Source organism: Anser brachyrhynchus (assembly GCF_964034855.1).
Source record: "Anser brachyrhynchus genome assembly, chromosome: Z".
Classification (NCBI taxonomy): Eukaryota; Metazoa; Chordata; class Aves; order Anseriformes; family Anatidae; genus Anser; species Anser brachyrhynchus.
The window spans coordinates 58,424,500-58,438,838 of record NC_137697.1 but is presented as its reverse complement, the minus strand read 5'-3'; the positions used below and the strand labels follow the sequence as shown (position 1 = coordinate 58,438,838).

The 14,339-nt window shown below is 37.9% G+C and overlaps 1 protein-coding gene across 9 annotated transcripts in view; it reads left to right on the top strand.

The window, feature by feature from the left end:
• The window catches only part of MCC (MCC regulator of WNT signaling pathway), a 208,639-nt gene that overhangs the window by 158,141 nt on the left and 36,159 nt on the right, over window positions 1–14,339 (top strand). For all 9 annotated transcript variants that reach the window (XM_080572774.1, XM_080572775.1, XM_080572777.1 and 6 more), the window contains 6 exons: window positions 3,387–3,533; window positions 3,844–3,933; window positions 4,604–4,752; window positions 6,520–6,660; window positions 8,511–8,611; window positions 11,141–11,324. In XM_080572774.1, coding sequence (XP_080428900.1) covers window positions 3,387–3,533; window positions 3,844–3,933; window positions 4,604–4,752; window positions 6,520–6,660; window positions 8,511–8,611; window positions 11,141–11,324 — 812 coding nt within the window. The remainder of the gene's footprint in view (window positions 1–3,386; window positions 3,534–3,843; window positions 3,934–4,603; window positions 4,753–6,519; window positions 6,661–8,510; window positions 8,612–11,140; window positions 11,325–14,339) is intronic.

Sequence of the window (14,339 nt, the reverse complement as noted above, 5' to 3'; positions counted from 1 at the left end):
AACTTTGTCATTCATTTCCTGTAAGATCTGCCCTTCTTCTCTCACCTGTTTCCAAGTGTTTATTGTGTCCCATGTGCAGTACTGCAATTACTTTCTATCTACTAAACAAAGTAATCCTTCAGAATAATTTATATCATGATGGTGACAAGACTCAAGATGGTAGATGAGGTGGTCAGACAATTTTTAGTCAAGGCTGTTAAACCTGTCCTTTCATAACTCATGCATTCACCAATCCAATGAAGATACCCCTTTTAAACTCTTTTTTTTCTTGATTCCTGTTCTTTGGTGTTCCATTAAAATTATTACTACTAGCTTGGAAAAGTACCTTCTGAGGAGATTCTACATACTGCTCTATTTACAGAGAAGGTTTTGGTGACCAGAAATAGTTATCCAAGCTGTCTCTGGGCAGACTGGGGGAGGGGCAGGAGGGGAGGGCAATCCTTTATGAGATTCTGACTCATTGAATGTATGAACTGTGAAATCAGTGATTTTGCAGGTAAGACAAAATTGTTCTGTTATCCTTTAGAGAATTACCATCCAATACTCAGTGTTGCTAAAGTTAGTGCAGTTATTTATAGCAGTTAATTCAGTATGTAATTTCTCAGATGAAAGCCTGGATCAGTAAATATATCAAGAAAGCAGACAGCTTAATCATGCTTTTTTAAGTTGTGGTTGCTTATATGATATGGTATTAAAGCAAAGACTTGCACAAATTCATAACTGTGCTGTGCTCTGTGTTTTCTTTTATAAATGTTCTCTTGAGCAAAGCTTAGCCTGACTACAGTCTCAGTTGTGTTCATTTTTCTTTCTTCTATGAATATTGTTTTAGATATTCATAAAGAATAACTGCCTTTGTAATTGTGGCCAATAATTGCTTCTCACTAATATAATAAATAATTAAACATAAACTATAAGAAACCTATTTACATTAGTTTTATGTAATTTTGTCCTTACGTCAGGTAGCTTTAAATTTTGGTGTAACTGATTATGTAGTATTTTAATCAACTTCAATACTGTGCTTCCTGGTTGCTGTTACATTTAGAATGTTACTCATGTTTGGACTGAAATCTTCCAGGGCTAGCTTCTAGGCATAGGTAAATATTTTAGCAATTTTTAAGTTGGACATCAAGACAGGGATTTGATTTTAAGAAGAATGCATTCCTACTGATTTTCCAGTTTGTATGCTTATAAGCAATACTTTAACTTAAGCACTTGGGAATTTAGTTTGGAATAGCGTGGCTTTAAAGAAATAATAATAAATGTGATTTTGATTTAATGAAATTTTGGGGTTGCTTTTTTTTTTCCCAGTGAGCATTAATGCCACAGTACAAATCCTGTCTGCACTGGCATGCCACATCTGCAAGTATAAACATACATACATGGTTTATTTCAGTTTTATGCATATCAGCAGGCTTAAAATGATCAGTTTGAATCAGTACAGCACTTCTGTCCTTAAGGTTTGCATTAGTACAGCCATACCCATGTTAAAATTATATATGTCTGTATGAACAATGGAGGCCCTAGCTGAGAATATGTAGAAGATAGATGCTCTGAATGTGCACTTTATACACTTCGCTGTTAACTTTATGATGTCCCAGAGTTTTATATCTTAAGTCTAATTACAAATGCCCACATCAATTTTTCAGTAAATTTCCTTCACTGGGGATTTCCTTTGGAGGTATTGTATACTTCACTTTTTTCTTTTTTTTTTTTTTAATTTTTTACCAGAGAGATCACAGGAGCTATTTGGCTTCACCTTGTTTAAGGTGTAGCACTCCTCCATGGCTGAACAGTGAAGTTATGAGTGCAGTTAGCTTTTATGTGCTCTTATTGTTGCCCCCTACAGCCATTTATTAGGAACATGCAATTGTTCTACTCTGCTATGTAAAGAATCTGTGATTGTTTTTTCTGTTTGTTTGTTTGTTTTTCCTCCTCATGATTTGCACCTACCTAAAAATTCTGTCATTTTTGTAGGAAGTCCTCAGACTATCTGACCTTCAGTTTGCATAAATTCTGAGGCAGAGGGAATGGGACTCTTCAGGAAAGTAGAAGCAGACTATGGGGGATTGTAGGAGATGTAAGATACTACTAGTTTGGTGACTGGAGAGAGTTCCAGCTTGAATTCTTTCCTCTCTGTAGTAGCTTGAAGGGATCTGTACATGCGCAGAGAGGGTGCTGACTGCCACTACTTCAGAGACTGCTGAAGCACTGACAGTGCACTTAGTGAACCTATAGCTGAAGAAGACCCAAAGCTTTAATGCAACTTTGATGTTTTCTGACAAAGGTTTGCTTTGTCAGCTTGCTTAATCTGTTCTTTGTGTGAACGTATTATATACAGTTGGATATCCCACCGTTTTTATAGAATAGGTATCAGAGCTGCATTTCATGCTTCATGGGTTATCAAATAGACTGAACTCATTCACTGGCCTTTTGGTAAATTTTCACAAGTTCTGTTTTGCAGGTGGACTGTTTTAACACAATGCATGTAGAAACCTGCATGTTAAAGTAAACAGGCTACATTCAGGGAAATTTCCTTTTTATGTTTCCACCCCCTTCTCTTGTCTCACACTCTTTGTTTCCAACCGGGATGCTTATTCTGTGGGAAGAATGAGCTCTGTCACATTACCTTGTGGCATAATTGTTGTGTTAAGCAGACTGTTTATTCTTTGTTAAGAATTATTCCAAGGTAAACACTATAATCTTTTGCTCAGCAGTACAGCTTGGCTCCTGCAGGTCCTCCTCTTGCAGGTCCTGAAACTCTTTTGATGTCAGTTGTTCAAGTATCTGATGTGTTATGAGGGCTGAACAGTGTTTTGCAGAGAGCTTCTGCAAACTGTTGGTTGGGCACTTTGCTCGTATTTTCTTCTCTGTACATTGCTCACTGTATGATAGCTTTACTTAGATATAGTTCTGAAAGCATGATTAACATTTGAATTTTTTTGACCTTTAAATGTGACAAAAGTCATCCTGTGATATATTTATGTCAAGAGTTTCTTCAACACTGGAGCTTTCCATTAACAACATGACCTTTGTTTTTTGTTTAGACATCATAATCTAAGGCTAGAGTATTAGCTTCACACCGGAGAGAATAATTTCATTATTTATAGTACTGCTACACTGAAGGGGTTGTATGAAACAAGATGAAACATAAAGTAATTACCGTATTACATTTGCATATTGCACATGGCAGATAGTTTTTAAAAACTTGACAACAATGAAGTTTTAAAATAATGTCCGTGCATCTGCTCCCACATGAAAACTTGGCAGCCACCACAGGACAAAATACAACGTCTGTGTTCAAGCCAAGGTTTGGCTAGAATGATGAGAAATTGCCTGAACTATTTAAACCATAAGACTGGTAAAATGGAACTTTGTTTTATTCTTAGGTTCGGGAACTGCAGACGCGTTTGCAAAGTGTGCAGGCAACAGGCCCATCCAGCCCAAGTCGTCTCACTTCTGCAAATCGACCCATTAACCCCAGCACGGGCGAACTGAGCACAAGCAGCAGTAGCAATGACATTCCCATAGCCAAGGTGAGCTATTGTGTGTTTCAGTTGTGCTTCACATCATCTGTGAGAAGCAGGCTTCCTTTAGCTGCTGTGCAGGGGTATAATTAACTGGGAAATATGTAGAATCCCTTGAGAAATTTCTGGGGTCCTAAGCAGGCCCATGAACTTCAGCAGCAGGAAGAAATAAAGTGCCAATGGTTGTAATTCTCTGTTACAACACAGGTGTCAATTCTACAGTAGTTTACTTCAGGTTTGTAAATATGGCTAGTGAACAAATGCATTTTGTATAATGTTCATGGGTCCTGTGTAAGTTGTACAGCATTCTGACTTCTAGATTGCTGAAAGAGTGAAGTTGTCAAAGACAAGATCAGAGTCTTCATCATCTGACAGACCTGTCTTAGGATCAGAAATCAGCAGCATAGGGGTAAGGACCAATAATTATGTGCATGCATGAAATCTTCTAAAGATGAATTGTGTTCTATTAGCACTGTTTTCTTACTAAATTAAAATATGAGCTAACTGAAGAAAGTGTAAAAGTTATATTGAGAAAGATATTTCAATGGAGAGGATTTCACCTGATGTCAATATCTCATTTTCTCATGACTGTTGGCTAGAAATCATTCCCCAAGTAACGTTAAGAGGATAATTTTGGAGTCAGTTAGTCCAAAATGTAACTCCTCAAGAAAAGACTAGTTGCATTCCACAACTTCCAAACCAACAGAGAACTAGATTCTGCTTTGTAATGCCAATGTAAATCCACAATGCTGTTGCTACTGTGTGTTAATATTTGTTTCACTGAAGAGCTTGGCTCAGACATTTTGCTAAGCTTTCAAGAAAGTAAATAGCTTGCTGTTCAGGCTTTTTAAATCTATCATTAAATAATGGCCTTCACCCTTTGATTGGTAGACTTTCAAATAAAAATAGCTTCTTAGAGTAGAAATTTGTAAATATTCTACTGAATGTAAAATTCATAGTAAAAAATGAATAATGAATATCTTGAGGTGAGCAAAGAAGCCAAGCTCTCAATTCAGACTGCCTCTGAGAGGAATCTGGTTGCTTGCTGTTCACAATAATCTATTAACTACCCTGTGCAGGTGTCTAGTACTGTGGCTGAACATTTGGCACATTCCCTCCAAGACTGCTCAAATATCCAGGAAATATTCCAGACTCTTTATTCACATGGATCTGCTATCTCTGAAAGTAAAATCCGAGAGTTTGAAGTGGAGACAGAGAGATTAAATAGGTAAGGTGAAAAGTTAGATGTGCTCAGTTGTGTTATCCACTGTTAGCTCTGTTGAAGTTGCGATTTTTTTCTCTTTTTGAATATTTCACAGTTCAGTCCAAGCTCAACTGTGGCAGCTGCAGATAAGCATGAAATGTAGTTGATGAGGAGAAGAATGAATCATATGCTAAGGACTCTTCCCATGAGTATGACAATTTTGTCGTCTATTATTAGAGCAGCACAGTGCCTTCATCTGTGCTAGTTTGCACTGTAGAGTGTCCTTCACTATGGCCAACCAAGTAGATATAGCATCCTTTTCCATAAAACACATCAATGCTATAAATTCCCGTTACTTACTGTCCATCATTCTGGAAATAGCTTGCTTTGCTTTGTCCTGAAGAAGCAGAATTATATCATTATCATATCAATAGATGTACTGATACGTGATGGTGTGGCATGTATACCATTAAATAGACTTCTGGCTGCAGAAGAAATATTGCAGTGTTCTAGTTGCAGTGTTGCAGTTAAAATACTGCCGATATCCTTCAGTAAGCTCTATCAAAACCAATGCTTCAATGACCTGTTTGGAACATAAGATCAAAAACTGCGAATGAGGAACATGAGAATCATGTTTCAGAGTTCTTCAAAGTTCTTTGTTCCCCACAGCTATCTCAAATTTATTCCCCACAGCTATCTCAAATTCAGTCTGATCAGTACAATATCTCTGTTACTCGTAGTTCCTGTTTCAATAGTACTACACTCTTTTTAATCCTTTTTTTTATTCTCTGCACAAATTTTGCATTGACATTGTGTCATTACAGGAGGTGTCAGAGAAGAAATAGGAGGTGAAGCAACTGGAAGGTCTAGCAACTGGGAAAGTCAGGGCTTCATTCTGATCACTGAGGAAATAGTATCCTAGCCCTTCTCTTTCTTGTGTTTGTTAAGAAATCAGTGATTTCAGTGTTGATGATGGCATTGATTTCTTCATTAGCTACCCATCTAAACTTTGAAATCATTTACTTGTCTGTTCACAGTATATGTCCAACTCTTCTGATTAGACGTAATAATTCATGTGTGTTGTTGTTAGCAGCAGTGAGAATAATCAATAATACTAATATTCTGAAGCCTTCTTTTCAGATTCAGAGTTTAATTCACTTAGAAGAATATTATAATTAAGTTCTGATACAAGCTGACCAACGATTTGAACATTGCCAAGTTTGTGGAGATTTCATTGTGTCATTGAAACTCAGTTCATATTTTGGAAGTTACCTCTTTAATCATGGCTTAAACTGTACTCTAAATGAAACAGTTATTCTGAACAGTCCAAAGAAAAGGGACATTTATGTAGCTGTATGATCCCCACACACACCCACACATTGCATTAATGAATACAGCACTTAAAACAAGAAGCAAATGTGGTAACAAGAAGTGAGGAATGGAGGCAGAAAGATTAAGGAAAAGGTTAATAAAGTAATTATCCTTTGCGGTCTTGTGGCTACAAAATAAGGGTACAGCTTTCTGCTTGCCGCTGTTTCACAGGGTTATGTTTTACTTAGTAAATTTTACAGGAAAGAGACAAGAAGAGGCTGTCCAAAGAGAAACAGATACCCTCTTGGCTCTTGCTATAGGACACAGAACTGATAGGTTTTGCTGTCATCATTGGTCTACTGCTGTCAATAGACCAAATGGTCTTGTTCTTTTAAATGGTCTTGTTGTTTTAAATTACAATTGTTTACGAGTTTTCAGGACAGCACCTGCAAGCTAAGCAAATTAATTCCTTTTCAACAGCCGTATTGAGCACTTGAAGTCCCAGAATGACTTGTTGACAATAACATTGGAAGAGTGCAAGAGCAATGCTGAGAGGATGAGCATGCTTGTGGGAAAGTACGAGTCCAACGCCACAGCTCTCAGGCTTGCGTTGCAATACAGGTATGTACCTATGCAGAGGGTGGCTTAGCCAGAGAAAGGGGGAGCAGAGGAGACTTGATAGAATTCTCTGAGAGTGAAATTGTTGGTGTGTCATAGTAATGCTCTTAACTTTTGATTCCTCCCTGAAAAAAGTGCTGTTGGTTAAACTACATGACAAACTACATAACTGAACTTATTGATACAAGTGTATCTCAGCCCTAGTTCAGCATCAGCAAACTCAGTCTACTAGTTATATATGGATTTACCTTTTCATTTTCAAATACTGAATTAACATTTGAGATTGGGAAAATTTATTTATCTTTTGTACCTTTGTGCACACCTAGAACTGCTATGATAGTTATATCTGGGAGGTGGGTGAGTGAAAAATTCAGATACTTGCTAGGAACTCATACTTGATAAACATTGCTAGCACTTCTTGTCATACAGCAGGAGAAGGACTGTATCATGATCCTCTAAGTTGCATAACGTATGTTATGCACTGCACTAAGTGCAGTGTCTCCATTGCCCAGATACCATCATGAGTAGCTTCAGACATTTCCTCTGAAAGCAGAGCATTTCCTAAGCAAAAATACTGAAAACCTCTCCGATGAAAGCAGAAGTGTTCCATTCCTTTCAGTTATATGTAGGTGTGGGCTATGTCTGCTGTTTCTGGTCTTAAGGCACAGAACAAGGGGGAATGGGCTGAAGTTGCGCCAGGGGAGGTTTAGGTTGGATATTAGGAAGAAATTCTTTACTGAAAGGGTTGTTAGGCATTGGAATGGGCTGCCCAGGGAAGTGGCTGAGTCACCATCCCTGGAGGTCTTTAAGAGACGTTTAGATTTAGAGCTGAGTGATATGGTTTAGTGGAGGACTTGTTTGTGTTAGGTCAGAGGTTGGACTAGGTGATCTTGGAGGTCTCTTCCAACCTAGATGATTCTGTGATTCCGTGTGATTCTATTAGTCTGTATTTCTGTATTAGTCTGGCACCTTTCACAAGAACAGTGGACCAAGGAGTTTTACTGTACTCCATGTAATTTAGAATGACTTTAGAGTCACTCCAAGTAATTCAGAGTGACTTTCCAAAATCAGTAAGAATTTTGGGTGAATTGCTTGGTATTTCATTACAAGTATCTAAATTTACTTTAAACTGTATATAAAAAGATGGTCTTACTCAGCTCCGACTGCAACTAATTTGGAACAGGCACTTCTGGTCCTAGTAGAAATTGTGTACCTTTTAAAGAATGCATTCTGTTACTCTCAGCCTTGGGCAAATTATAAGGAAATGTTAATTGCAGATAGGTATAGTGATGTATCTGTTCTCAAAAGCATTAAAATACAACAGGAATGAGTGGCTCATAACTCTACATAGTATCTTTTGACTTGTATGGAGGAAAATCTTACAGCCAGGAAACAAGTGTTTTTCTTACATTTTCTTCTTACTATACTTTGTGTAGAATTGTTCTATAATATAGTATTGTTATATAGTATAGTATAGAATACTACATTTTATGTAGTAGGAAGGCCTGAAAAGAGTTTCTCAAAGGAATAATCTCAACCATCAGTCATGTTACTAACTGTTTCAAACATGCTTCTGGAGATCTCCTCACATCAGGTTATTATCTTCCATTTTAACTTGTTAAATTACTTGAGGCCAGCCTGGGACCATCAGAAGGCAGGAGAGGCTGTTGAGTGTTTGTGATAGAAGCCATGTATGTTATGTCTTTTAATATCTCTGCTGCTAGACTCAGGGTGGGGAATCATGAAGTTCATCACATACCTCTCTTTTGTTGCTGATCACAGGTATTTTTCCCTTCCAAATTATAGATATGTTTTGTGTGATTTGTTTTCCTGTTGTTTGCTTTCTCTTTCAGTGAACAGTGCATAGAAGCATATGAACTGCTGTTGGCACTGGCAGAAAGTGAGCAGAGTCTCATTCTTGGGCAGTTCAGAGCTGCAGGAGTTGGTTCTGTTGGTAAGATTTCAATGAGTCACTTTATTTATTGTATTTTTTTCCACGTTCATTAGCGTTAGAGTTAGTTACAATAGCATGTCAACTCATGACCTGACACTTAAGAAGGCTTTCTGCACTTTTCTTGTTTTTGACTGAGTAAATAATTTTACACACGTAAAGAAGAGGGGAAAATTAAGAGAGAGCCTGGAATGAAATCATAAAATTCACCAGCGATTTAAATTAACCTGCGTGTGCTATCACAGGGAGGTGCCTATTCTGGCAGTGGTGAGGCAGCTACAGTCATGCAACTGTACAGAGTGGAATAATTAAGTGATACTCGTGAGCACATGTGGCTTAGGACCATACTACTATGGTAACTGCAAATACAGATTTTGTTTCAACCAGCAACATTGACACCCCCTCCCCAAAGCTGAGTATAGTCTAATTTAAAAATGGAGTAAATAAAATACAAAAGTAACATTTAGCAGTTAGGAGAAGAAAAAAAAAATCTCTAGTTTTTCACTCTACATTTCACCTTTGCTCTGAAATTGTTTAATTTTATACCTTATTTTACTGTATTGTCTGGGATACTAGTCTATGTTCTTTGTTTTACTTATTTTGTTGATATAATTTTGTGGCTAGAGTCTTGTTTGGCTTTTTTTGTTTGTTTGTTTTCAAATATACAATTCTCTAATTAATAGAGTGAACCACTTTCATGGGTACTGTTCAGAAGTGTTTTGAATTTAACATTACTGCTGTCTCTCCTTTACTAATAGAAAGAAGCATTTACACAAAGAATCTTAATCTGCATTTTAGTCTCATTTCTCTTACTGTTAGGAGAAGGTAGTCGTAGTAGTCTTCAAGTAGGAAGAGGGGAAGCCCTCAGAGAGAGAAGAATAGCTTTGCATGCTCAGCTGAGGCATAGTAACTGCACAGTTGAGACACTAATTTACAGCTCTAGCTTCTCAGGAATCACTGAAATGTAAACTAAAAGCTTTTAGGAGCGAAGAGACCATCTGGCTTTAGAGCCACAAGACTGATGGGTACAGACTGTAGTTTCAGAAGGCTGAATGCACTCATCCCACAGTTGCTGTACTGTTAACCATTCAGCTTATTTTGTGTCTCCTCTAGTACTACAAGCAGGCCTTTGTGCAGCTGACTTTGCCTGTACAATGTACGTCATGCAAAAAACAGCAGAGTGGATGTCTGGTGTTTTCACCCACATTTCTTCCAGAGTCTGGTCATTCCTCTTCACAACGTGGTTTTCCTGCAGAAAGTGACCAGGGGCCACATAGGTGACAGAAATCCTAGAAAGGAGAAATATTTTAGTTTTGAGTAGGGCATCATCTTACATGCATTTTATGAAAGAAAAGGTGTTTTTTATATAGGTGTTTTTATATAGGTGTCTGTTGACAACTATTAATTATTGCATTATCAGTTACAGCCCTGTGATAGGAATAGTGCCAATTTCATGCTACATAACACAGTTTTGGAGGAGGTTGTGTTTGGTTTATGTACCTTTACTATCTGTGAAATTTGATTAAAAACCATTTGGATGAAATAGCAGATTCTTTGTCTGAAGAGCAGACACGTTTTATACCAACATCCGTGAGTGGAAATGCATGGAAGGTGCTTCTGCATCACTTAGAGCTGTGCACATACAGCTGCTCCTAACAGAGCATTACAGTTATTTCTACTGCATGCACTTCACTTAGCAAGTGTGAAGTATGGGTAATTAGTCTTTGACTCAAATAAGGATGAAATGAAAGTCTGACATAGAGCAAGCTGTTGTTTGTTTATATTCTATGACATCTTTGCATTGCATTTGTTAAAGTTTGAATATATTGTGTGTTCAGACTTTCAGTTTAGCCACAAGGTTGCTTTTCTTTACAGATTTGACCACAAGGTTGTCTTTCTTTACAGATTTGACTCCAGCTGCAGTTAGGACTACAAGAGTAGTGACTGTGGTGATTTCTGTCCTGCCACTGCTGAAGGGATGGCTTAGCAGCTGCATGGTCACTAGAAATTATAGCAAATCAATAAACAACAATGCTAGTTTTCTTTTGGTTTGGTATGCGTGTTTGTAAACTCTGAAAGGCTGCTTGTACACCGTAAAGCGATCCTTCCAGGTGGAAAAGGCTTGAGATAAAAGCATTTTGAGAAAGGGCACTAGAAATGACTGTGCTGTGAAACAGCAGTGAACTGCTTGGAGTAAGAGTTGTAATTTAGCCTGGTGGTTTTCCATTGCGTTATTAACTTGAGACTCTTAACTTAACCCTTATGTGCAAGGCATGCCCTTACAAACTGATGAGCTCACTAAGGTCACTTAAGACAAGTACCTGGAGTTTATGGAGAGGAAGGAGATTCATTCAGGCCAGAAACCCAGTTATCACTGATGCTCACACAGAAGTGAAGTTGCTTTTACATCACAGATTTGTAATTCATTATCATTATCTTGGTATAGACTGAGAATGCATGGAAACATCTCTACTATTGCTGTAATTTTTATCACCCTCCTCAAAGCTCTGAAACTGTTTGTTTGAAAACTAGGGGACCAGACAGGTGATGAAAACATCACCCAGATGCTTAAGAGAGCTCACGACTGCAGGAAAACAGCTGAGAATGCAGCAAAAGCCTTGCTGATGAAACTAGATGGGAGCTGCGGGGGAGCCTATGCAATCACTGGCTGTAGCGTGCAGCCCTGGGAAAGCCTCTCATCCAACAGCCACACAAGGTAACTGCAACTCATCTGCTCTCCTAATCCCCAAGCATTTGATTTCAGGCCAAAAGTTATGTTTTATTGTATTTGTTCAGCTACCTTCTTCACCTCAGTTTACTGAGTTCATTGCTTTGTGTTTTTTTAAGTTGTCATGGCTCAGTGGTCTAATTGTCTTTAGACTTTGAGCAACTGCAGCCAGAAGGTTTTGTTGCAAATGGGTGATTTGAAACTTTGATCTTCCTCATAAAGGGCAAAACCGTTACATTTGTTTTACTTCAGTGACTTTCTTGCTGTTTTATTGAAACTTGGATTGTGTAATTCTTGTTCATATCTATTGTATAGAGATAGCATGTATGTACAGAGAAACAGAGATCAGAAGTATGCTCCCACTGGGTTTTTTGAATGTTCAAGAGTTGTTTCCTAAATGTTGTAAATCCAGCCATTTCATTTTGAAACACCTCCTCTCACTTCTCATTTCCCTTTAACACCCTAAAAATTCTTACTTCCAGTGCTGTTCCTCTGCATGTTAAATAGCAAATGAGCACTGTGAGCAACAGAGCAGATTCTTCCAGAAAAGGGATGGATATTGCAGTTTTTCTGAAGACCTGTAAAACAATGAAACGTAAATGAGCTATTACTGCAGCAATGTTCTAGTTCAAATACATCTGCTAGCAGATTCATTTTGAGTCATTGCCTGCCTGCAGTGTAATTGTACTATGTGCAGTGAATATGTGTGCATGTGTATGGATACAAAATTGGCAAGCATCCTGGATAAATATAGATGAACATTTGTCTTTTTAAAAGTTATTTTGGTTTCTCAGATCCACTCTAAAAATTTATTTTAATTCAATTTCAGAGCCAGTTCTTTATTCAAATGTTGTCATTTTTTGTCACTTTTAGAAATTTTAGTACTATATAATTTCCTGTTCTTGCTGATGTCGCCTCCAAAGGATCTTATTTTCTGCCATGTGACTAGCATAGAATAGCTAAAAAATCAGCAAAAAGGTCCAAATCTGAGATAAACTTTAACGTTTTATTTCAAGAAGTCTTATGATGATCTATCAGTCCCAGAAAGCTGTATCTTTTTTGAGAAATTAATATTGGCAGCATCTGTGCTTGTAACACATTGATCACTCTTCGTGCAAAAAGTATTGATCCACTTTAGAAAGAGGTTACAAAAGGCTGTTTCAAGTATTTGACTTGCCTTACTCTGTGTGCACTTATGCCCTATCTACAGCTACATTTGAGCATGTTGCAAGTGGCCACATGTGCAATATCTCTACCCAAGCTGATCCTCTTTACCACTCTAATGTTTAAAAGGGTCATTTTCACTGGTTCATAACTACCTCAGTGTTTTTCTTCCTTGTGAGATGTCTAGTATGTAGTTGAGGCATAGGTGTTTTGGTTTTGTTTTTGTTTTTCATGGGGTTTTTTGTTTAGTTGGGTGGGTGGGTTGTGGTGGTTTTTTTTTTGGTTTTGTTTGTTTTTGTTTTGCTTTTTAAACAATTTGTAGTTCCCAGTATAGAAGGTGGAAACTGTTGAGGGCGTGAAGGGGTGCTGTTTTTGTGTTTGTTCTCTTAGCTTTTTGCTGGTGGCATTTTGTAAGTATATAGCGTTTTCAGTCCTTGCTTTGTTGAACATCACTTTTATTTTGTTGAGGGGGAGGATGATTGAAATGTGTATGTGTTTGGTAATGAAAACCATCCCTCATGCTCTTTGTTTGCAGTGAACTTTTAGAGGTCAGCTGGCACTATGTGTATGTGTGCATATAACGTTTTGGTTCAATCAATGAAGTTTCAGCAGAGTGTGCTTAAAATGGCATAAGATTTCAAATTTCATCAGTATAAACTGTGGAATGAAATGTAAAAGTGCAAATGTAAATGTTTTTTCTTGCAAGGGGGGTATCTTGTAGCTTGAGTCATTATCATTGTAGGATAAATTTTTCTGGTTTGAAGCAAGATATTGTACTGAATAAGATAACAATTACTGTCTGCTTTGATATGTGTGGAACCTGGGAAAAGAAAACTTCTTTCATTCAGCCAAGGGGCACAGAGCAAGTCAGGAATTTTTCATATGGACATCTTGATCTGATCAGCACTTAGATATTTCTGCCCCTCCCACTTCCCTCTGCTCTCAGTGTGATTTTTCTTTTTCTAAACACAAAGTTTACTGAAAACATTTCTGAAATTCTAGCTCTTGCATGAAATACAAATCATCCTCTCTCCTTCTGTTGTGTTCAAATGATACGACAGAGGTGTTTTCAGATTTCTCACTCCTGTGGATCTTGTCTCAGAAGAGAAGCATTCCCTCTTCAGCTTACAGACACCTGACACCTTTGCGGCAACCCACAAATGGAAAATCTGTATTGGTTCAAAGGGCACATGCTTTCTATATTTATGTCAGTGAATGTGCTATCTCAGTTTTAAAGAATTTAAGATTTTCTCTTTAAATCTCCTCTCCCTGTCATTCTGGATCCTTTTTTCTCTTCTCTCCAGTACCCTTCTTGTGTTTTTTGGTGTTACCCTGCCTATATTGCCAGCTCTCTCAATCCATGCATATGTGCTTCCTTGTCACTTGGCTCCCTGCTGCTCTAGCCAGACATCCTATCGGCACAGACTTTCAGCCCTCTGTGATTCTTCTGTACTGATGGTTTCCATTTCCTTTTCTTTTCCACTGCAATAGCAATCAAGACAAAGATAGGAGGACACACTCTGGATTTCTAACTGTTCCTGCAGGCTTAACATTTTTTATTTGTCTTAAAGAACTTGTCAGTCTATAAAACTGGGGAGTCGAGCAAGCCCACATTACTAGTGAGTGCTGTGTGAACCAACATTTGGGGACCACTGCACTTAAATGAAAACACTTTTACATCATGTGGTGCAAATGTACTCTGAATCTGCAACACTGATCTTTTGCTGTAACTGCTGTAGTGTTGCAGGCTTCTAGTTGCAAATACGCATTGCTACCTTTTCCCTTTGTAACCAAGTGAGTAGAGGGGGATGAGATGATGAAAACCCTCCTTCACTGAGA